At 35.3% G+C, this 24,529-nt stretch overlaps 2 protein-coding genes across 8 annotated transcripts in view; one reads left to right on the top strand and one right to left on the bottom strand.

Moving 5' to 3' along the window:
- LOC128683591 (uncharacterized protein) overlaps positions 1-11,451 on the top strand; it is a 20,155-nt gene extending 8,704 nt beyond the window's left edge. Inside the window, exons 1-14 of one of the 2 annotated variants that reach the window (XM_064437059.1) lie at positions 521-817; positions 1,218-1,329; positions 3,895-4,339; positions 4,562-4,715; positions 5,306-5,532; positions 5,778-6,029; positions 6,205-6,439; positions 6,850-6,971; positions 7,575-7,722; positions 8,216-8,299; positions 9,103-9,245; positions 9,870-10,082; positions 10,384-10,640; positions 11,167-11,451. In XM_064437059.1, coding sequence (XP_064293129.1) covers positions 3,957-4,339; positions 4,562-4,715; positions 5,306-5,532; positions 5,778-6,029; positions 6,205-6,439; positions 6,850-6,971; positions 7,575-7,722; positions 8,216-8,299; positions 9,103-9,245; positions 9,870-10,082; positions 10,384-10,640; positions 11,167-11,354 — 2,406 coding nt within the window. In that variant the 5' untranslated portion in view covers positions 521-817; positions 1,218-1,329; positions 3,895-3,956 and the 3' untranslated portion in view covers positions 11,355-11,451. Of the gene's footprint in view, positions 1-520; positions 818-1,217; positions 1,330-3,894; positions 4,340-4,561; positions 4,716-5,305; positions 5,533-5,777; positions 6,030-6,204; positions 6,440-6,849; positions 6,972-7,574; positions 7,723-8,215; positions 8,300-9,102; positions 9,246-9,869; positions 10,083-10,383; positions 10,641-11,166 lie in introns of those variants that run through there. The other variant, XM_053769376.2, reaches the window with a different exon arrangement.
- On the bottom strand, positions 11,440-24,364 carry LOC128683585 (uncharacterized protein). 6 transcript variants are annotated; one of them, XM_053769359.2, is made up of 26 exons: positions 23,792-24,359; positions 23,218-23,452; positions 22,774-22,928; positions 22,245-22,364; positions 21,737-22,019; positions 21,555-21,636; positions 20,991-21,168; positions 20,696-20,802; positions 20,050-20,182; positions 19,397-19,575; positions 18,962-19,129; positions 18,523-18,589; positions 18,028-18,198; positions 17,540-17,728; positions 17,360-17,436; positions 16,746-17,016; positions 16,321-16,560; positions 15,965-16,138; positions 15,493-15,636; positions 15,031-15,146; positions 14,326-14,445; positions 13,731-13,863; positions 13,126-13,263; positions 12,251-12,369; positions 11,848-11,970; positions 11,440-11,721 (listed from the first exon to the last, which is right to left on the bottom strand). In XM_053769359.2, exons 1-26 carry the CDS (start codon positions 23,900-23,902, stop codon positions 11,619-11,621), a joined length of 3,936 nt encoding a protein of 1,311 aa, XP_053625334.1. In that variant the 5' UTR covers positions 23,903-24,359; the 3' UTR covers positions 11,440-11,618. The 6 variants fall into 6 exon arrangements, with proteins under 6 accessions (XP_053625334.1, XP_053625335.1, XP_053625339.1 ...); XM_053769360.2 differs by having other exon boundaries at positions 23,218-23,437; positions 23,792-24,358; XM_053769364.1 differs by having other exon boundaries at positions 23,218-23,361; positions 23,792-24,357.
- Positions 24,365-24,529: the final 165 nt, after the last annotated feature.

Here is a 24,529-nt window from a genome sequence, read left to right as displayed (position 1 = left end):
AAAGAGTAAATTAATATAAAGGGGAAAGAGAGACGAGATATTTAAGCATGGCAGTTTTGATGCGTGATTTAGCGCTATATCTGTATTTTCGAGAAAAGATATAATTCTATCTATGGTGCGTGTGTGTGTATGATACAGGCGATGTACAAACACAATTCTTTCTTTTAGCGTTTTCATCATCATCAGCCTTTTTCAGTGACATCTTATTAAAATAAAAATAAAACTGATATAATTAATATTTCATTTATTTTCTGTTTTTAAATTTTTTTATGTTTATTATAATATTTTTACACCCAAATGGACATCAATGAGGCAGCATAGTTGGTGCAAATTCGAAATATAATTTCGAAAATTCACACAACAATACAGCACAGTAAAATACCAATAAAAAGCGTCTTTATCGTATTAATTTGTATTATATTATTTATTCCATTCCAACAAATATGTTTTTAGGTAAATAGCTGGCAATGCATAAAAAGTTTTAAAATTAGGAAAAATACAGATGGCGCCTGTTTCTGTGTCGAATGACAGGCGCCGAGAAGTGTCACCCCCAAACTCAAACTCAAATATCTTTATTACAGTAACTGTTTAGTACAAGTATTAATACAAGATGTGGCACGTACAATACAATAGTTTCAACAGTTTACCTTTACAGGCATGCAATATTAGCGTTATGTTACACTTATAACACATACTATGTTCTATATATGGATACGTGCAGTACTTACAAATTAAACTGTTTGAACAACTTATAAGTAATTTGTCTTTGCACACGATATAATTATTTATGGAATACATACCTATTTACACTCGTAAGGTAATAAAGTAATACTCGTATTATACTCATAGTATTCATCCAAATTGTAAAACACATGGTCTAATAACCAAGCCTTAAGCTTAAGTTTGAATAAGTGACTATTTTGGATACATTTGATATTTACAGGTAAATGGTTAAATACATTTATTCCAGAAATATAGGCACTTTTTTTATACACTTCATTATTTACAATGGGAAGATACAAATCATCTTTATATAAATTTCTTTGGTTAGCTCTGAGATCAATTTTTTTCTAAAGTATAACTTGTTATTTTGAACAAATACACATAATTCAAGTATATTAGTTAATGTTAAATAGCCCTTTTCTTTAAATATATTTCGTAATGTGTCATCTGCATCTGCAGTTATGTATTATGTGTATACATCTTTTTTGAATCAGGAATGTGGAATTTACATTAACAGAATTCCCCGAATAGATAATTCCATATGTGAGCTAAGGAGAAACATTTCCAAAGTATGCAGTTCAGGCAACTTCAGCTGAAGAGCTTTCAGTAAGTATCAAAAGAGCGTAACAGTAACTGAATATTGTTTTGTTCATTTTATTTATGTGCAATTTCCAATTTAAGTTACAATCAATATTGACACCTAAAAAGTTTGTTTCATTTATGTCTTCACTTTTTTTGTTAGTTTCGTGAATATTTAAACTATATGGTTCCTTATTATAATTTCTAAACTGTATTATTTTTGTTTTTATTAAATTTACTCTTAAGCTTATAGATTTAAGCCAATTTACTGTACTATTTAATGTCTTGTTGATTTCTTCTTAAAATTTGTTTTTATCTTTAGTTGTATCAGATATGAATAGAGTTGCATCATCTGCAAACATGACAAACTTGTGTTGAGTAATGGATGGAAGTTTATTAACGTAAATAAGGAATAGGAGTGGACCAAGTATACTACCTTGAGGAACGCCGAGAAGAATTTTAGCCTGGTCAGATTTGACTTCCTCTATTGTTTTGCTGATAGGATTATACTTGTCAATGACTACTATTTGTTTACGGTTGCTTAGATATGATTAAATTAAGTTAAGTGGTAAGCCTCGGATCCCTAGATTTTCCAATTGTTTAAGAAGTCTATGGTGAATTCTATGGTGTCACTGGAGCGGCCCTTGATGTACTATCTTCTTACTTAGACAATAGAACTCAGAAAGTAGATATTAATAGAGCAGCCTCTAACAGCGCTCCTGTGCACATGGGCGTGCCTCAAGGCTCCATTATTGGTCCTTTTCTATTTCTAGTTTATATAAATGATCTTTCTTGTCTTGCCCAACAATTGTGTGATGTAATTTTATTTGCTGACGACACGTCACTACTGTTTAAAGTTGATAGAAAAAGTCGAAATTATAACAATGTAAGCAACATTATGTCACTTGTGCTTGAATGGTTTACAACTAATAACCTGGCTTTAAACACAGACAAGACCAAGTGTATTAAGTTCTCTCTTTCAAACGCACCCCAACTTGATATTCCTTTAATAGTTAATGGTAAAGTATTAGAATGGGTACACAGTGTCAAGTTCTTGGGCATTACTGTGGATAGTAAGTTTAAGTGGGATAAACATATTGAAATCACGGCCAAAAAACTTAGTTCGGCAGCTTTTGCAGTGAGAAGGATCAGACAGTGTACAAACATCGAAACAGCTAGGCTCGTGTATTACAGCTACTTTCATAGCATAATGTCTTACGGATTATTGTTATGGGGTAATGCAGTTGATATAGGAAAAATTTTTGTTTTACAGAAACGAGCAATTCGTTTTATTTATGGGCCACGGGATTCCTTGCGAGAATTATTCAAATCGATAAATATTATGACTGTTGCATCTCAGTACATCTTCGACATACTTATTTTTGTTAAATCTAACTTACATCTGTATAAAACATTGAGCGATGTTAACAGTGTAATCACTCGTAATAGGCATAAACTTTGTATGAACAGATTCCGACTTAAAAAGGTTAGGCGGTCTTGGATAACTTTATTATTTATTATCAGGAAATGTTCCTGATTCTATCATTAAATTAACAAGGTAAAGTAAAGGATCAAGTATATATACTTGATCCTTTTTGTTGTCCTTGTTTAGAGATTTTTTGATAATTTGCATTGGTATGTTATCATACCCACAGTTTTTTTGGTTTTTAAAATTCATTATTATAGTTATTAATTCATCTGAATCTACAGGTTTAAAATATATACTTTGGTGCATCAGTGTGTTGGGTGTATAAGTTATAGATGAAATATTCTGCAAGTTGTTATGAACAAAATAATCATTGAATGATTCAGCAATAATACTATATTTTCGACTGTGTTTTTTATATTATTTGTAGGAGTTGTACATTGATTGATTAGGGACCAGGTGGCTTTATTTTTATCATCACATTCTTTTATAAATTTTATGTTTTGGTTTTGTTTAGATTTGCGAATAATTGATTTTAATAGTGAACAATATTTTTTGTACCGTCCATTAAGTTGGACATCATTTGTTTTAATTATCTCTTTATGCTTTAATCTTTTATTTTTACTTGCAATCAGTATTCCTTTAGATTTCCATTTTTTTCTTTTTAGCATATATAATTTTAACTCTCTCCAGCGGAATACATAATTCAAATAACATCTGTAATATATCTAAGAACTCTAAAAATGCTTTATTTATATCATTTTGTTTGTAAACTTCAATGAAATTAACTGGAGACAAATACTTTAAAAATATATCTAAATGCTTGTCTATATTTCTCTTACATACATACCAGTATTTTACTCTATAACTTTCTGAACAAGGTATTTTTATTATTTGTACGAAGTGATCTGAGACTCCAAAGTGTTCAACAGTCCACTGAATTTTTTTTATGTTTGTGATTATATTATCAATACATGTTCTTGATGAAGTTGTAATTGTAGGTTCATTGACTGTTAGTTTGACATTATATTTTGATAGGGTATTTATAAAAGTATTGCTCTCAGAATTGTTAACTAATGTATTGACGTTAAAATCACCAGTTATGATAATTTTGCGTTTACCTAGCATTTATTACCTACTTGTGTTATTTGTTTGTTTGTTTTTAGATACCGATTTAGTCGGTATTATCAAAAACGTTTCCTGGTGCGTGTTTTCTTTAAAATTGTGAATGATGGATAAGAAGAAATCAATCAAACGCAAAGTAGATCCTGTTAGTGAGGATTCTCCTAAAGATAAGAGAATTAAATTGAATAAAAGGACATCAAAAGTAATAAGCAAAGTTAATAAACCGAAATCAAAAAATAAGGAATTACTTAATGACAAGCAGTTTACATTACATAATGTATCACCACCACATGATGATTATTCTCAGTGCTCTACAAGTGATTGTCAAGACAATGGTATAATGGATGACGCTAAAATTTTGGCTAATAATGAGAAGATTCCGCAGAGTTTAGCTCGCAACTTTATAAATCTTTTGACTGAAGGCTGTACTTTGCCTTTTATTGCAAGATATAGGAAGACAATGGTTGACTACCTGATGCCAGACAGGTAGGTACCTATGCGATTGACAAGCTGGCCCGGCTTGGCTTTGCATGGTCTTTTTTGTGTGTTGATGGCAAATCTACAAAAAATAAAGAATGGTCTAATGTTATGTATACATTTTTCTTAATAAATTGCATCAAATTTGTTTGGTTTAAAAGAGGAGCCGCCGAGGCAAGTGACTTTGTTTTATTTTTACTATACATATAGTAATGTAATTTACAATTTTAGGCTACAGGAACTACATGAAAGCTACCAAAATGTTGTGCAGTTAAAGAAAAAAGTTAAATCTGTTTTAGCAGCTTTAAAGAAATCTAAAAAGTTAACTCCAGATGTTGAGAAGAGTATTTTGGATGCTCGCAATCTATCTGAGTTGGAATTGATTGTAAGTAAATACATTCTTAAAAAAGTTTAATTATACATGTGTACACTATTTCACATTAGTCCTGGCCTCGGTGGTATTCATGTCCCATCTTATTCATCCAGAGGAAGGTCAGTACCTATTCCAGCAGTACAGAGACATTACATAATAGATACATTAGATTGAAAATAATAATAATATCCTACTGTGTTTAGTAGGATAGAATAGATCTCAAATCTACAAATTAACTAGGTGGTGCCTAGTGCCAGATTTCAAATATTTTATTGCATGGAATGTTGTTTCCAGTGTCAGTTATTAGGATAGCTATGTTTGAAAAATCCAGGATTGTCTCAGAGTTTAGTCCAATTTCATCTTAATTCTGTGCAAAATATGTTTGAAAGTTGTTCTAGAGATAGGTGAGGTACTAGTGTTTGTAGCAGCTTGAGGAATTAAAAAAATCGCAAAATCAAAATTTTGCCTAATTGCACTTTATGCTTTAAGAAAATATTGTATTTTAGGGTAAATTTTCGTTATTAATTTACTTCCAAAGAATTCAAATACTGTATATTAACTTATAGATGCTATTTTAAATTGTGCTGTATTCTTTATTTCAGTATGCTCCACTTAAAACACATTCCTTGTCACTAGCTGAGAGAGCCCGAAGTCTGGGTTTAGAGCCATATGCTGTTCAAGCATTAAACGGAGAGTACATTAATTTGCAAACCTTATGTACTCAAGATGGGGAGTTGTCATCCATTGACAAAGTGGAAGCACATATAACACATATTGTTGCTGATATAATATACAAAGATACAAGGGTTCTGGAACATATGAGAAGTTTGTAAGTCTTGAAAAAGTATATTTTCATTAGCCAAAACTTAAAGCCTTTTTTGAATTATTGACACCCATTTCTGTCAGATAGTCCTCCCCTACAATCCTCAAGGAACCTTCCTAATCAAAATTTTAAATTCAATTTTTTTTGTCATATGATGAAAGAACCAAAGTCTATCTAACTTGACTAATATATAAAAAGCTTGTGTAAAATGTTTATGTGAAAAACTTATAAAAAATCTTAAACTATTGCAGAAAAGAGGAAACACGATTTACAATACAAAGCAGTCAGACAAAAGCATCAACAAAAGAAAAGAAAGTAACTAATCTCAACAAGAATCCTGATTCTAAATCAGATCCTGAAACCTACAAATTGTACTTTGAGTGGAAATGCCTGAGCCACTTTGTGAAACCTCATCAAACCTTAGCAATCAACAGAGGGGAAGATGAGAAAATATTATCTGTCAAAGTTATTGTTCCCGATTGGTTTTACAATAAATTGGAAAAGTAAGTCACAGTTCTTACCTTAGCACAAAACAAAATTATTTTATTTAAATTGAAACCGGGAATATGCTCAATTAAACTGAAAAGATTTTAATCTCTGTGACAATATTTATCCACTCAATTGAAATTGATACTTATAAAAAATAAGGTGTTTAATTTTTTCCTTAAATATTTCCAGATTTTGTATAACATTATGGAAAAGTAGACATTGGGTATGCAAAGGATTAACTGATGCATACAACCGCCTTATAAAATCATGGCTATCCAGACAAATAAGGTCGGATCTCACCAAAATCGCCCACAAGGAAGCTGTGAAAACATTTACTACTAATTTAGAGAAATATCTATTGACTGAGCCCATCAAGAACAGGGTTATTGCAGGCTTAGATCCAGGGTTCAAAGCTGGGTGCAAGGTAATATATTGACGCACTGATATTCATTTGACTAATAAACTTAATTTTATAACATAAAAGTGTTCGCATTTGGTCTCATGCGCTTAGAGCCATGTAAGTAAGTATATTGAGTTTGCTTTTACTTTGTGCTTGATAAATATGCCGCGATTAGTTTATCTTCTAATTAATCGACATCTATGAAATAGCTTTAGTTTTATAAAATTGACTACTGTTAATTTGAACGACACTGTTGGTAATTCCTTGATTAAATTTTTTTAAATTGCTGTTGTTGCTATGTTGCCGATGGGAAAAGGTTTGGATAAGCATTTAACGAATTTCAGAGATGAAAAAAATAGATGAATCCGTGTGTGCATAATTCACATAAGTACAATACATAATAATACTTTTTGTAACAATTTCGTCCATTATAGGTGGGAATTATTAATCCAAATGGCGACAAATTAGATGCCTGTACTTTGTATCCTGACTTACGAAGAGAAAACCCAAACGACTTGGCAGCACAGCAACTTAAACGACTTCTGTTAAAATATAAGTACGGAATGAATATATTAATGTTTATTTGCTTACTAACTTGCGCTAACTCCAAAAAAGGGGTCTCGGGGAAATGGGAGAAATGGTCCCAGAATGGGAGCTCCGGCCACGCGCTGGCTTTCCCAACCAGAATCTAATAATGATAACTCGCGCTAATACTAATTTAGTTGTCCAAAAATCCATCGACCTTTATAATGAAACTGAAGCGGGCCCGGTGCTCGAGCGACACAAAAGAAAGTCGCGGGCCACGTAGCTGACAATGCTTCATTGGGTGTGTGTGTTGTGGAAACTCACGAATTCGCGGCAGTCTGACAGCAAATTCCAGAAGTGCCACCTGCGCTAGTACAGCCATGTCTTGCATAGAACGGCAAATTACGCTGGGAACAAATGTGACTATGCCGCCCCCGCTAAAATCTACATTTTTCAATTCTGTGGGGGTTTAGCCGTAACATACATCACGCCTGTTTCCCATAGACAGGCAGAGACTAGGGATTTTCCCTTGCTACGATCCTGATAAATCTCACTTACTTCCTATATGATACTAATGATACATTTTTACGAAATAAGATTTATAAACTGATTGTAGAATACATTTCAATTTCAGAGTAAATCTGATTGGATTGGGGAACGGGACAGCATGTCGCGAAACAGAAACCTGGCTGAAAAATCACGGCATATCTGAAACCGTGCCCGTGATCATTGTACCTGAACAAGGAGCATCTATTTATTCTATAAGCAAAGAAGCTCAAAAGGTATTATTATTATTACATGTCGAAATGAATCCTATTAATTTCGAGTCTATACCCCTTCATATAAATATGTGAGATATCCTTAGATTCCTCACATTACCCCCTTTCGGCCTATTTTGTAACCAACTGATTACTTTGTCGATGTAATTGTTATCTAAGTGTAAAAATTGTATTATTTATTATGATAAAAATGAACTATTCTCGTCGCGCTTAGTCGCGCTTAGTCTTCGATTTTCAATTGATTTTCATTCAATTTGTCATCATTTATAATATTAAAAATTTAAGATTTTAGGTTCCTTTGATATTGCCTGACAAATGCATGAAACTCAAATCGAAAAATGAAGAAGCATAACAAATGCTGTTGGCTTGTACACCATGGGTGGTTTGTGTACTGTTGTGTTGCTGCCTCTATCTACGTCGCGCTTTCAATATGCAATATTCCCTATTAAAACATGCGATTGAATTAGTGAAATTAATTTGTCACATGATTTTTCAGGAACATCCAAATATGGATCCTAATTTAATCTCAGCCCTATCAATAGCAAGAAGGGTATTAGATCCCTTAGGAGAACTAATAAAAGTAAGTATTCCCTGTAAAATATATCACAGTCTTATTTATTGGGGATTCGAATTTCCTGCGGCGAATAGTAATCGAATAGTCGTCGAATCGCTCTTCGTGCTTACTACCACAGTTTTGCTTTGCAAGCGTTTATAATATCAGGGTTGTCACAAAATCAATATACTATAATAAAACAGAAAAAAAATCCTATACATTGATTAAATTTACATAAAAACAAAATTAGGCGATAGAGTCATAGTAACAGAACAAAAATCTGAAAAAAAAATATCTGTCTGTGTGTCTATATGTTTGTCTGTTTGTACCGCTAATCTTCGGAACTACTGGACGGATTTGAACTAAACATTTTTGTTATATAGCTATTAAGGCTTAACTGGAACACCTGATGGAGAACAATGACGGTACAGTTAAACTATAGGAAATATAGAAATGACGCCTTAACAAAAGTTGTTTAGCCTGATGAGCATTTTCTGTTGATGTATAAAAATCGAAGATCTGGAACACCTGAAGAAGATTCATGATGTCCAGTTAAACTAAAGGAAATATAGTTTTCTGTCTGATGAGAATCTTCTGTATCGTTACGCTTTGTCTGTACAATTAAATTTCTCTAATGATTTTGACTCCTCACCAAAAGAAGTTGCGGGCATCAGCTAGTATACAATAAACTTACTTTCCAAAAGCTGTAAGCCTTTGATTTAGCCTCCAACGCGTCATATAGAAGAATTGGGAGTAGTCCGCACACCTCCCCTCCACGTCGATCGTTGGCTGTGCTTTTTTAAAACTGAGCTGATGTAATTTTTTTGTAGGTGGATCCCAAAAATTTGGGAGTAGGGCTTTACCAACACGACATACCACCGAAAATACTGGAATCTGCGTTGGACTGCACAGTGGAGAAAGTAGTCAGTTTGGTGGGCGTCGATATCAACACTGCTTCACTAGCTATGCTCAGGTAAAATCTATTCTAAAATGCTAATGTTGTACTCTTTTGAAGGACTGTGGGTATTTATAAAAATTACAGTATGTTATTTCTAAATGGATTTTGACATTATAATAGTCATGATGCCGGCCTGCTGGTCTGACACTGGAGGTACCGCATCACCAATCAGGTTAAGATGGAAAATGAAATTTTTCTGATTGACCTGATTCTCATATGTACATATATGTTATGAAATATAGTAACTGCTGAGTTAGTACAGAAAACGCAGAAGTCTCGAACTTACTTTGCCCGGGCTGACTCAATCTGTGTGACTTATAATGTGTGTGTATATATATAAGGAACGTTCCATGAGAAAAGGTGGATGTTTCACCTGCTCATTTTTATTATAGATGCGCATAACACGTCGTTAGCGACTGCCCTTCATAAGGTACCTTTTCTCGTGCTGAGACGTAAACTAAACTAAAACTTCGGAACACCGTAAAATACCGATCATGATACTAAATCTTTTTCCACCCAAATGTTGGCTGGAAGAAATTACATTTGTGATAAGTCTGCCATTGCGCTCCATTATGTTTAACCATGTTATATTATAACTTTTGTTAATAGTGCAATCTATCTATCTAAATTATTTTATAGACGCATATCTGGATTGAACGAAGGTCGCGCGAAGAAGCTGATAGCATATCGTCAAGAGCACGGCGGTTTCGGGTCCCGCTTGGAGATCCTCCGCGTGGACGGCGTCGGGAAGCTCACGTACCAGCAGTGCGCCGGCTTCCTGCGCGTGCGCGCGCGTGCTGAGCCTCTGGACGCCACCATTGTACATCCTGAGAGTTACCCTGTTGCCAAATCGTAAGTAGTGCTTTACCATTTTTTATTTCTTAACGAAGAAGAAAAAATTAAAATTTATTATCTTGATAAATATTTCTATTGGGTAATGTGGCCAACGGTTTTTTGCGGCCACCGGTTTCGGTTTTGTCTACTGTGACTACGTTGTGCGCGGGAAAACTATAATATCTTTGAAAATTATTTATCCAGTGTGGCGTTATTTATAAAGATCATTTTTTCTGTTTTGCTCTCTCAAGATGTGTACCCTAGACTGAGTTTTTACGATTTTTTTTTCCTGAATCAACTTCAAAGGTTTTATTCGCAGATTCGCCAAGAAAATTGGTGTAAACATCAAGGATTTAACAAAACCTAATTTCCCAAGTATTGTCGAATCCAAAATACAAGGAATAGACATTGAAAAGATGAGTAAAGATCTCGATACGGACCGGAGCACATTGGATCTAATTATAACCGCTTTCAAACAGAAGTCCCATGAAGACGACATCATTTCTTTCTGCAGACCTGTGTATTCGATGGCGGTGAAGGCAGTTGACCAACTACAAGAGGGAATGACGTTGACAGGTATTGAATCCTAATATAAAACATATAACCGCTTATGAAGCTGTCTCTTTCTTCCAATGTTGAATGTTAAGAATTGATATAATGACAAAATAATATCATTCGCTTGGTGGAACCTAGTGGGTTAACGACTGCCACCAACGGCTTCGAAGCTTTGTGGCTTAAATTATTACTGTTTTTCAGGTACTAATTAATTTGAAATGGTAATAATTTCCGATTGCATTCAAAGTGCTCGTAGCCGCGGGGCTTCGCCCCCATGAGTATATTGGGATAAAAAGTGCAAGAATAATGTAGTTTCCAGTGGAAGGATTTTGGAAATCGGTTAAACACTCTTCCTCTTTGTAATATCAGTGTATGAAGAAGTGTAGAATAGGTTATTATATGTCCACTTCACTTTTTCCCTATTGGCTGGTATGACACCTCATATGTTTCCATTTTTCTTTTTCTAAGCAACTTGTTAATCCACTTTGCTTCCGCGGTGTTTATAATATCGCTATCGCTTTAATGTACTTTATTTTTCTGATTCCAGGTGTCGTTCGTAATGTCGTGCCTTTCGGCTGTTTCGTGGATTGTGGTTTAGGGGAAAATGGCCTCATACACAGGAGCAACTTGGGTCCGAGTCAGACGCCCAAACTAGGGGACCGAGTGGCCGTCACAGTCATACCTTCGACGAAACCCAGGAAAATACAGCTCAAATTGGAAAAAATTCTAGACTGATATAACGGTATTTTTTTTATTTCTTGTTCCATTGTTATGTTAAAATAATAGTTGTGTGAAATGTGATCAATAAATGAATTCAATGTTGAGTTATAAATTATAGTGTTTAATATGACTAAACATAACATATAAAATCAGGACATTTTCAAAGTAGCAGTATTGGGGCGGTAAATAATGTTGAAATGGCTCAGTCTGCCCTGTAAAGTATAAAGACGTGACACGGATTCCAGAAGTCGACGTGTATTATATACCACATAAGCGACATTATTCTTCTGCCTCCAGTATTGTCATGTCATGTTTTGGATTGAGACTATAGACATGGAATACAGCTTTGTTGACGATAGCGTCACATATCCCGGATGTCACTCTGAAAAAATACAAAAGTTATCGGGCAAACGGGTTTGGCAAAAAAGTGCGGTCATGTTAAATATTTAACCTTATAGATGACAGAACGTGTTTTGATTAATGTCTGGACCACCACCTTTAAACTTACCTGCGACTCAAACGAGGTTTTTTATCAGTTTCGATTGTTTTCACAAGCTGAGAATATGTTGGTATTTCTTCTCTGGCTAAATACTGAATTTGATGCTTAAGTTTCTTGCTATGAAGAGCATCCCTGGAAATAAATGTATTGTGCGATAAATACATTGCGATCAACAAACATTAAATCACGCGTAGTGTGAATGGATTGGATTCAAACCGCGGTACGACACGCTAATGTTTGTATAAAACAAAATGTGCACCATTTTTATGAACACAAAAATTGTATATGCCTCACAAAATTATATATGATATGTACATATAAATGTGTAAAACAAAAATTTGCATTGTATCAAAGTAAGTTTTGTATATATCTCAGCTACATTCATGTTTAGTTGCATTTGTGATATACATACCATAAAATGCCATCTATAACGCGAATTATGTCAGACGTGGTCATATTGTTTCCGGTCGAAGATCTGTTGATGCCTCCGTAATCGCTAAGATCCGAAGATAGAAGATCGTAGGCCGGAGTCTAAAAAATAAAATAATTATAGTTTTACCTACCTCGAAATGATAAAAAGGAATCCTTATGATTACGTTGTTTGTGGCCAGTTAGTAGCATATTGTTTTTTATTTCTTGGATGTAAAGTACACGTAGTTCCGACGGCCCACAGGCTATGTGTGAATGTCAGGAAAAATATTATTCTGTGTCATACTGGTGTGACTAACTGGTGTGACAGCGAGTCGGCTCTCGATTAAAAAAATATGATAAAAACAATTATATGATAACTTGTTTCTCCCTTCAATAATGTTGCTTTCGGTGAAGGCAATCATCGTGAAGAAATCTGTACTCTAGTTGATGTTTTATCAGTTACTTTGTTAAATGGAGAAGGCAATAAATAAATAAATATATAATTAGAACAAATCACACAGATTGAGTTAGACCCAAAGTATGTAAGTAAGTAAGTTAGTTCGAGACTTGTGTGATACTCACTCAACGATACTATATTTTATAACGAATACATATTATATAGATAAACATCCAAGAACCTGGCCAATCAGAAAAACATCATTTTCCATTTTCTATTGTTTATTCATTTTCATGACCCGACCGGGGATCGAACCCGGGACCTCTCGGTTCAGAGGCAATCCACATCCACTCCACATTTTCATATTTCCCATAAATCGTAAATGGATAAAGTCACTTATTGGACACGAGTATCAGCCATGAGGAACTACATGACATGACTATAAGAACAACATATCATGATATGTTGTGATTTCTTACTTGTTCCCACATTTGTTTCAATAGCATTCTGGGATACCCGTCTCGCTGGCCTTTAGAGCATATTGAGACCGTCATTGCCAGGTAAAACGGCGCCGGTTTGGCCATGTCCAACACGTAAGGGGGTTCATCGTTTATACCCTGTAATTATGAATTTATACAATAAATATACAATGCGGCCTAACGCTATGAATTCGCTGCTAGATGGCGCTGGAACGTTTGGGTTGTGGGCGTATTATGTAAACAGACTTATTTTTATAAATGTTAGTCATAGCAATACTAAATAATGTATATTTTTTAGTACAAGTTTTAAATAATAACAGAAATGACATGTCAGATGTCACGCTATTTGTGAGCGAAAGATACGGTACCCCCATTAAATCTTTATTAGCTGTGCTATTGCATTTTGGTTCCAAAAATTAATGGGACTCGACTGTTGTCTTTTGGGGCCAGCTCTCGTTTTTATAAGGTTTTTCTGGATTAATTCAGTTATAATGTTTGCTCACACACGTGGCCGTTTTTATAAACTATAGGTAAGTAAATAAATATTATCATTGCAGGTAGGTAGTTTTAGCTTTTGTACAATACCTATATGTATATGTACTTACTGGATGAAATAATCCTTTTTCGGTGATGATAAATTCTTGATTACATTTCTCTATTTTGTTTTTCCTCAATAGTTCGTTTCGTTGATATCGTTTGCGCTCTGTCAAATCTAATATCTCGCAAGCCACAGTTGTTCTATGAATTAAAGTACTTTTTAAATCATTGGTGACGACATATTATTGGGCTTATACGAGAAGCTAGTGAGCTTCGTGAATTTTTTAAAAGACATGGAACGCTTATGCAGCCCCCACAATATTGAATTGCAGGATTTTCCAATCCATTTAAGTTATGAATATTAATAACTTAGATGAATTGGAAAATCCTAAGTACTTGTCCAAATTTGTGGATTAATAGTCATTCACATATTTTTTACTTTTGCCCGCGACTTCGCCCGCGGCAATTTCCCGCGGGAACATTACTTTTTCCGATGTGTAAACAGCCTATGTAGTTCTCCTTGCTCAAAAAAGTTATGCTCGCAACATTTAACTAGGTAAAGCGGTAACAGACTTAAGTACTTTCGAATTTTTATAATATTAAATTAGAAGTAATAGGTCTAGGTATTAGTTACGATAGCTTGAGCTACTCATGTGATCTTACGTGAATGTTGCAGGTTCTTGCAAAGTGTATACTGTCATTGTTATCCATTCTGTTGTTTTCGGCTGAATTACTCCCCAGCAAGGAGTCATCACGATGTTTATTATATTTGCGATTCTCTCGCTGTAAACCACTGAGAAATGTGATTCATATAATATACAGACGAACACAAAAAGTAAAAAGTAGTACATGCACCCTGTATGTATACCTTTCTGTAAGTTTGCTCACATGTAACCATATTATATCCCATCAAAAACATTATATAAAAATTAGCCAAGTGTTGATGAAGCTGCTATTTCTCTATAAAAAGTAATGAAATCTATAGAATCTGAATCTTACTGCGATTTATTCATTAATACATATAAGTAGTTGGATTTTGTGACTTGGCCATTATTGTCTCCTAAGTACCTAAGTTCTATTTTAATGATTAGTGAGTGAGTGAATCAGACCTACAAGTTTGAAATTTTGAGGTTCTGGTTGTCTGCCGGCTGGTATGTTTATAGCTTACTTAGACTTACTTACTTTACTAAGACGATAATTTCAATGTTCTAAATCTATCCAGAGGTACTCAAATAGGGGCACGAAAATACGCCGAAATGGTTCCTGTAAAGTATGGTACGGCAGTGTTTGCTTCGCGCTTGGCTTGACCATATAATGCTTTTGAATTAAACCCGGTTATTGTGCTAGAGGAAAAAATAAAAAACTTACGGCAACCATATGAATCTTATAAGGTTCTCTGTATCGTTGCAAATTGCAATTATGTCTCTTGACAACGAATGGGTTGGCATTATTGGTATCGTAATGTGTTCCACCGAAAGGTATATCTGTCAAATAAATACTTTGGTAAAAGATACATTACGTATTTGTTTGTGCATCTAAAGTATAGTTGTATAAAAACATTATTTAAATGGATATATGTTCGTGTGAATTTCGGGATAAAAGGTACCTATATGTTAACCCAGGTTATCTATATTTTATCCGTGTACCAAATTTCATAACAATCGATCCAGTAGATTACATACCTCACAAACTTTCGCATTTATAATATTAGTAGAATATTTAGTAAGAGTAGGATTAAATATTCTTTTTTAGTCTTATGTGTCCCATTGCTGGCCAAATGCCTCAAAAAATTTCCTTTATTAAATATAAATAATGTATTATATAACTTACCACATTTTTCCTATATGCGGATCTAATAACTCTCTCCACATAACTAGGTATATCGGGACGTGTTTCTACACAGTTGGGTAAACCGCCTTGTCCATAAACTAATATTTTTTCAGTGTCGTAACCGAACGAACATAGGAATACTACCTGCAAACAATATCTCGCATCATATTGCTGCTATAATTTATGTAACAATGTGTATCTTATATACATTGTTACATAAATTACTTACAAGTATAAAAAACGATCAAATGCGACTCGGATTCGAGAATTCGACAAATTCAAATGATGCTTACTTCAATTGTTTGTTTGTAATACCGGAAGATCTTACCTACATCTCAGGCACCACTTCTCTCCAAATTGTTTTAGTTGTGCTATGCACCCCAAATGTACTCATTTCCAATGTACTCGTACGTCAGAGAGACAAATACATTTTTGACTAGTTATTTTATATATTTAAAAAATATATATTTACCTCATAATCTACCATTTCGGTGGGCATAAATGAGAAAGGAATGGCTAACTTGCCCAGGGGGGGCACTTCGGAGAAATACAGTAAACAGCGTATCACGGAGTCTGGAGATATCGTGTTCCCGCGCAAAAGACGCCATGTTGTAAATACGTCCGTCGGATTGTACAGCCACACGATCTGGAATCCATACTTCCATCTCTACTATCCAAAATAATAAAATGCGAATGTCAGGTTTAGTTCAGGAGTAACATGGCTATTTATTTATGGATTTACCCGAGCGAAGCCGGACCTCTTGCCAGCGATAATCTTTGTCAGGATAACTAATATCTGGTTACTGTAAAATTCATCGATATGCTTACTCTTATAACTGGATCCAAATTGTTGATAGGCACTCGGCCACAATTCAATACAGCTAAATATTCTGTGACGCCGACGGGTCTTCGTAAAGGAGTCAGAATTCCCTTAGTATTTAAATGGGCGTATATGTTGATATTCAGATAAATAATTCTTTGGTTGGGCATCGTTATCAAGTAGCAGAGTGTATTGGGGCCTTCAAGTTCGTAGTTAGCTTTTAGGAAGATCAGATTTGGATTTTCAGGCTGAAATGTGTTTTAATTGATTAGTTAGGTAATAACTTAAAAGAAAAATTTTTTTTAAGAAAAGCTTTTATTTAAATGCTCAGTAAAATTTTATATATGTATTAGCATCTCGCATCTATCGCATAGTAAAATTTTATATATGTATTATAGATTATACAAAAATCTGTAAATATACCTATACTTACCGTAACAATTCCACTAAGAGGTGACAGTTCGATCAATTTCCTGTGAACGCAATTATGTCTCATCTCAAAGGTAGAGATTCCGATTTGGACCTCAATCATTTCGCAGTCGCAAATCTTCTCTCTCTTCAGCCTCCAGGCTACAGGCGCATTGTATATGCAACCAAGGATGAATATCAACTCGACAGTGCCTGGGCGTACGCACAGGTCGGGCACATATATGTTGACCGTTAAGGGTTTGTTGGGCCGACAGTCCTCGAAAGCTTTGTTCAATCTGGAGCAATTTTTTTTAGAATAAAAATCAAAAATTTAGATAATAGAATCATATTTAATTAACCACATGTATCTTCCGATTATTATATGAATGAATGAATGAATAAGATTAAAGACATCACCGAAAATCCCCTCAGGGTTTATCAAAGTTCGGTGAGTCTCTTATGCATTCAGAAATTATTTTTTAGTTTAAAGCTTTTAGAATTAAGTAATGCTTGTTATTGTGAAAACGACAAAAACGATCTGTGTATGTACTTTAAAAACGATCTTGACTTGTTGACTAGGTTGGATTTTTAGGACAAAGTGCAATGGAAGCGCAGTTTAATCAATGTTTTAGTACTCACTCTTCAACGTTGACGATGTTCCAAACGCAATGATTACTCAGTATTATCGGACACTGAATTGATATAGTTCGTTTTACCTAGAAAGATAGTATTATTTGTAATGCAATTACACTTTTTTTTTTTCGAATTGTACACACAAATCTCAAATTCTTACAGTTATTTTTGTGAAAGATTGCATACCTTCAACGTAGGATATATCCCGTCGTACCATATAGTACAGATAGTCTTTTTGACCGGTTGTATCTCCTCGATCTCTCCTTCTTCAGTGCGATAAAGCACACTGTACTTGATGCTCAGCTTGCGTGATCCTGCACCGTTGGGGGTCACTGTGAAAACCACTTCGCAATGGTGTGATGGCTTCAAGCTATTCTGCCAAAAGGTATACAAGTACAAACTTATTAGCATATTAAAAAAATGTTTAGGGCGATGGTGTAATAACAATAGAATAAGGATTAAAAAACAATGTTTTTGTGGTCATATCTATGTGTGTTTATCTGTTTTTACACGCTAATCTCTGGATTAATGGACGAATTTCGATTAAACTTTTTTTATTCATCATTCATTCACTTCGAAAACAGTAACACCTAATTTATTACCACAAAAGTTTTTAAGGCTGAAAAAGATTTTCAGTGAAGGTATAAAAATCGAATATCGGAAACATTACTAACGACTGTGGAAACTATTTCCAATCTGTCGTTGCTGAAATCATCCCCCATGCCGTCGATGTCGTGGAATAATTGTGACGTGAAGAAGCAACTACCGTAGTTATATAGCGTGATAGAAATAGACATGCTCTCGCCCACCACAATGTCGTGAAGATTGTTGAGTTTTGGCAACACCTGAAAGTTTGAACACGAGTAAATAGCAAGAGCATTAATCATGATGTAGGTAATTAAAAACATAAAAAGAATGGTGATATTACTTTTAGTTTAGAATTTAATTTCGAATTCGCGTGTTTGACATTGTTTAGACATACATTTTGTGTATATTTTATTATGTGATTTAGGGGTGGTTCCTTTTTAGTACTTGTGTGCTGCAAGTTTTTCTACGATCGACCGTACGAGGTTTTGGCTCTTCGTTGATTATGCCAGTGAGTCAGCATCATCTTAACTAATTTAATTCTAGGAACTACCTATAAATATTTAAAGAATTTAAGTGAATACCCGTAAATCTGGCAATTCGGAAAATCCTATTATGCGTGTAAATATTTCCTTTGGTTCTCCGACAGGTCTGCAAAAATGATAATGTCAATTTTTGAAAATTCATATTTAACTAAAATAATTTAACTAAAATAATAAATGCTGAATAGGTACACGAGGGCTACTCAGGCAATAAAACCATATTTAAACTCACTATCGGAGTTAGCCACCAGCGCAGTGGCGATAGCAGTGTTTTCCTAAATATCTATTTCGTAAAAATCGGATCGCTAGTAGGTATCTAGACATAAATGCAGGCGTAATCATCCGCAGTTCATTTAAAGACGTTGAGCTTTACCATTCCAGATCATATACCCCAATGTGTCTTTACGCTGCAAGGCAAATCGTTACGTTATGACATAAATCTAAGTTAAAACTTCAGAGCCAAGTCCCTGGTTAAGCTTACTTTCCACCAATTAAGCAGATGCACGAACAAGTGATTGTTGTCTCGTAAACTTTGTTTGCAGTCTTGGGAAAGAACCAAAAGTGGTACGGGACTATTTGCTTTGGCGGAAGAACGATGGAGCCCATATTGTCGGCACCCAACCACGATACATTGCTGAGAATTCTAACACTGAAAATAAATATGGTTTATTGAAAACTGTAGACGAACTGCAACACGTAAACGATAAATAGGTACGATTATTAAATTTAGCGAATGTCTTGACCACTGGACCATCGCCGCTTATGAATGACTAGCGACCAGGTCCAGCTTTGTACCTACGAACATTCATATACAGTGAAAAACTGAATCCAAATCTGTTGCGTAGCTTAAAAGAAAAAAGCTTAGAAACAGATGACGTTTTTGTTTTATATGTAGCGATACAGAACAACAACTTACTGGACCTCCATCCTAGTGTGGTTGTGGAGATAAGAGGTGACGTAGTTGGTGCAGCCTGTGATGGTGGGCTGGAACTCGTACATGGCATGGGTGGAGGGCGCGATCCCGTGGGACATCATCTCCACGTAACTCACCTCCGCGTTGCCGCTTAGCGTCAGCCGCGTGGTTTGGAAAGCACCCTACGTAACAAACATTTGGAATCAAACATCTTTAAATAGATACTTATTATAAATTGAAGTCCACCTGCCGCGTATAGGTATGCGAACGCGATAAAAACTACCGGACTGATTTTTGTAAGGTATAGTATAATATAATGTGATTCCTGAGAAAGGTGTAGGTATGTATAATTTATTATGGTTTTATCCGAGTGAAGCCGGGACGAGGCGCTAGCGCTCCATAAACCAACTGATAAGAAGAAGCGCAGAACAGAAGAATGAAAAATAATATTGGCGGCCAACTTTATGCCATCTGTCGGACATTATAAAACTCAAATTCTTTATCTAGTGTGGCATAATCTGTTAAAATATTCTTATAATTTTCGCTAAGAAATTAATAAAAATGTAAAGTGGTGGTAGTGTGCAGGGAGTAATCGCCTTAAATGGGTAAATTATCATATATTATTCTGTAACTTCTATAAATACATGGATTCTTACCTTATGTGTCTTATTGATGACGAGATCCCATGTTTCGTAGTATTCTCCAAAAGATTTAGGTTCCAGTGCCACTGATATTATCTGCCAACCCCTGCTCGGCACTATTCCACACATAGGCATCACAACGAAAGTTCTGTATTACATGAAAATAATTTTATTCTGTACATGGTTGGTAGACATTTTCAATCGTCATTTTGTCTACATGTATAGCGTATTGCATCAAAAACATTAGATGAAATAGGTAGAGGCGGCGTCAGGGTGGGGTGCGGTTGGGCATCTGCCCGGGGAGCTGAATTCAAAGAGGTGCGCGACAGGCGTATCCGTTGCTCCTTTATATCGAGGATTCCCTTATCACTTACATAAGGAACTGAACTGAAATTTCCCTTAGATTACAGACAGGAGAGGAGGAGGGTTGACGTCAGTCAGGGGCGGGTTGTAAAATCATAGCCGAATCTTCAGCTGTTTAAGGTTAATTTTTTACGCTGTCGGTTCGCTGGTTACACAGAAGCATCCGGGAACTCGCGAAGATTAGAGAGAGAGAGAGGTACCGTAGAAGTGCCTAAACCGGCGCGGGTCAACGAATCGGGAACGACACTACAGGTAATAAACTGATTTGTTATTTAACATTTGTTCCGAACTATCTTACGTGGAGGTAGGTGCTTCGAACTTGTAATACATTGGTATTTCCAGTTTGTTTGATAACATAAAGTTCGTAAAGGTGGTCCTCGTTGGAACAGTTGGTGGTAGTGTAACCTGTGAAAACAAAAATGACAAGTACCTAGGTTTGATAGCCCTCTAGACAGAGTTAAGCTAAAAGATCCTCGATTCTCCGATCTCGATCCTAGCAGTCATTGTAACTCGACCCGAAATATCGGAAGTATAAAATTTACGTGCGCGTTTAAAAGGTAGGTTTGTTTTGTTGTTAGTTTACGCCAACTTACCTCAGTAGGGCAGTCGCAATCGGCGCCCCATTGCGTGCAAGTCGGCCAAGTGTTCCCGACGCATGGTATACGGAACCACGTGTGTTTCAGCTTCACCACGTCGGAGTCCGAGTCAAACTGCTTGTATTGGAAATCGCCGCACATCAAGTACCCAAAAACTTCGTTTTTTACTTTGGGCCTGCGTCATGTCATAAATAGCTATGGTAAAATTACTATAGGTTGAAAGAAGGTAATATTTGCCAGTAATAAGTGAATTCTATTTCCACTAATCCTTATATACTTATTTAGAGAAGAGCGAAGTTGGGCCATGCCGCTAGCACTATCATAAATGCGAGATGTTGAATGATTGATTCAACATCTCATGTTGAGTCATTTAAATGCGAGAATTTAGGCACTTGCGCTTGGAAAATGATCAAGGCTATATACTTATAGAAAATAACCTGACGTATTTTCTATCCCGGCATTTCTCTATGACAGCAAAACCCTGAGATACAGTATATATTTTAGACGTTTTATTGGTATTGCAATAATGATACACTAAATTAAGTCTTAACACAAAAATACCTGAACCGAACAGTGAATAGTCTAGATTCGTTGGCTGGTATTACAGCGTCGATTGGGTCGATCAAAAATACGTCATCAGCATCTGAATAAACCACACCAATTTATGTAACCAAGTTTGATCTCTGGGATTTATCTGCCTAATTTAGGTATACCTATGTAATCCAAATTATAACGTGACTAACCTGGTACCCACTGTATATATCCCTCTTCCTGCTCATGATTGGTAACACACAGGGTCTGAGATATGTTGAAAGTGATGTCTGACACGCTTCCCATGCCAAAATCCAAGTACCTCTCGAAAACAGAAGCCGCTGGTATATACCCTAGCCGATTGAGGCTGTTTTCCATAAGGTGTGTATAACGGCTTTTACGTTTCCAACCCTTTTCGAAAACATGGTCATTTATGTTGAACAAAGGATTACCAGGCAATACCACTGTCGCCACAACGTTTAGGAATAGGGGATCCTAAAATAAATAAGATCACGGTTTTTACGGTACTTTTGAATTAGTGCGTTACAAATTTATGCTGCATCATGCTCATCTTTACATGGCACACGTAGGTACCACCCATTTTTTCCATGAGCACACCTATACTATATAGAAAAAGGTTTTGTTTGATACTCGCGTCATATGTTTAAGTTTCAAACTTTATATTTTAGGTATAGAACAAAGTAAATAGTAGGTAGGTACCTGGTTTAGAACCAAACAGACAAGTTCAGCAGTGTATATTCCCAAAGCAGTACCAGAGAAGAGAACGGATGCCATTATAGTTTCATATGCCCTTATCAGGCCACAGTTTCCAGTAGATATCTATAAATAAGCCAAGATGTACTTAGTAGTTAAATTATTTTATGTAAAGCTGGGTGCACATGTTATCAGCTTGCCGTATCAATATCAGGCCTATCGTGTCGAGTATTCGTATCATAAGTGTGGGTGGACGCCCATTTTGACCACAGCGTATCTGTCACTTTCACCGTATCATGTTATAATCCCTACTACATTTGTAACACAGTATGTTGTCCGGCCTCCATTCCACCCAGTAAGATGACTTAAGTCGGTAAAGTGAAGTAAATTTCAATAAGCTTTTGTATATTTTTAATTAAGCACATGGGATGACCATGGGCGTATCTAGAGATATTTTCCAGGGGAGGGCTAAAGCAAAACTTTGTCAAGGATATCATAGTTAGGTTAGGTTTTTTTTTAAATCAAATAATATCACCTGGAAGAACCCCTGGCCATTTAGTGGCATTAACCACTGGTACGTAGTGTCTACAGAAGATTTGTTCACGATCTTGATAGGTTCCCGTCTCTGCTCCGACACGTTCTTACATATTCTGAATATTAGTTTTCGTTCGCTTAATATTACTTCTGGACCTGAATAATTGATTATTATATATTAACTGTTGCTTTAATTCAACAAAGGTGAAATTAGGAATTTTTGTCGGATAAATCTACCTAATAAGTTAAAAAAATTAATCACTCAATAGTCTAAATCGTGACATATATAAACACGTAGCGTAGTTTTTCATTAACATCCGAAAATCTATCAACTTCCAGGACAAAGAATACCTGTTATGTAACAGTTTTATTTTTCTGTTCCAAAATAGGTAGGACTTTGACTTAAATCCAAATAGTTGGATAGTATCTACTCTTTTGGTCTTACCATAACACTTTCCATGGATAGTCAACCTGAAACTGCCTCCTCCAGTGTCATCCACTATGTAGTAATCAGTGAAAGACTGGCCCACTATATTAGGCTTGAACTCAATGTATATTACAACTTTATCGCCTGGCTCCACTCCTGTGTCTGAGATCGACACTTTAAAGACACGGTCCACTTCATTTGATAAATACAACAAAGAAACGCGATAGGTAAGTACTTTCTGAAAAAAATAGACCTACTTGGTTGGTTACTTGGTTCACTGATCATTGGGGCGGCGGTTTACCACAGTATTAATATATTGTATCCCAACTAATATTATAAATGCGGAAGTACCTAAGTTTGTTTGTTGGTTACCTCTTCACGCATTATCTACTGCTGTTGCATGAGCATTCGCTCGCTTGGTTTAGATGGGCTTTTAGGCAACAGAATAATTTATAATTAGTACCTTCTAGTAAATAGTATAGGTAATAAATATATATTATTAACTACCTATATTTGGTAACTAGATAAGAATCATCATCAATGACGATGATGACTGGTACTGAATATTCATAAATACATTAGGTATAATTACATCGCTTGTATTGTCCAAAGTGATGACTTTTTTAACCATGCTATCCACAGGGACAGACCCGAAGTCGATAACTTTTATCGAAGATATGCTGTCATCAGAAAGTTTATCCATGTTCACAACGTAACACTAAACAATCAAGGAATTTTATAAAATAGATAATATTCTTCTCATTGACTTATTATATCTACGTAATGTAATACTTCATCACTGTTCTTTTAATTAAAATTATATTCAAGACCAGAAAACTCAGACAACTATGTAGTCAACTAAAGTCAAACAAACAGGTTTTAAAAATAAATACGGTATGCGGTAGAAAAAAGTATTAATAGGTAAGTATATGAATGAATATTGATGTTAGAAGTATTCTGCATGTATTCTGTGATTGATTGTTGACTTTTTATTATGGGTTACCTATGTTAAAATGTCGAAGTAAAATGTTACACATAACATAAGTAGGTACCTGTACCTATGCATAATTATGCATAGGTATACTTAGGTACCTACCTCGTTCTAGCGTTCTTTGCATAATTATGCAACAAAAAGAACGCTATAACGATACGATAATATCGATATCATATCCTAAGAAACAAAATTCACGACCTTAGATATGGCTTTATAGGTGCGTAGGGTGCTGCGACTTTGCTATTTACATTCACCATCGAGTCGAGTGTTTGCAGTGAGACGCAGCTAACCAATCACAGTGCGCCATTGTGACGCAACGACAATCACGCCGCAATG

The sequence above is a fragment of the Plodia interpunctella genome, chromosome 3 (assembly GCF_027563975.2).
Source record: "Plodia interpunctella isolate USDA-ARS_2022_Savannah chromosome 3, ilPloInte3.2, whole genome shotgun sequence".
Classification (NCBI taxonomy): Eukaryota; Metazoa; Arthropoda; class Insecta; order Lepidoptera; family Pyralidae; genus Plodia; species Plodia interpunctella.
The sequence above is the reverse complement of the archived record's forward strand: the minus strand, read 5'-3'. Positions and strand labels throughout refer to the sequence as shown.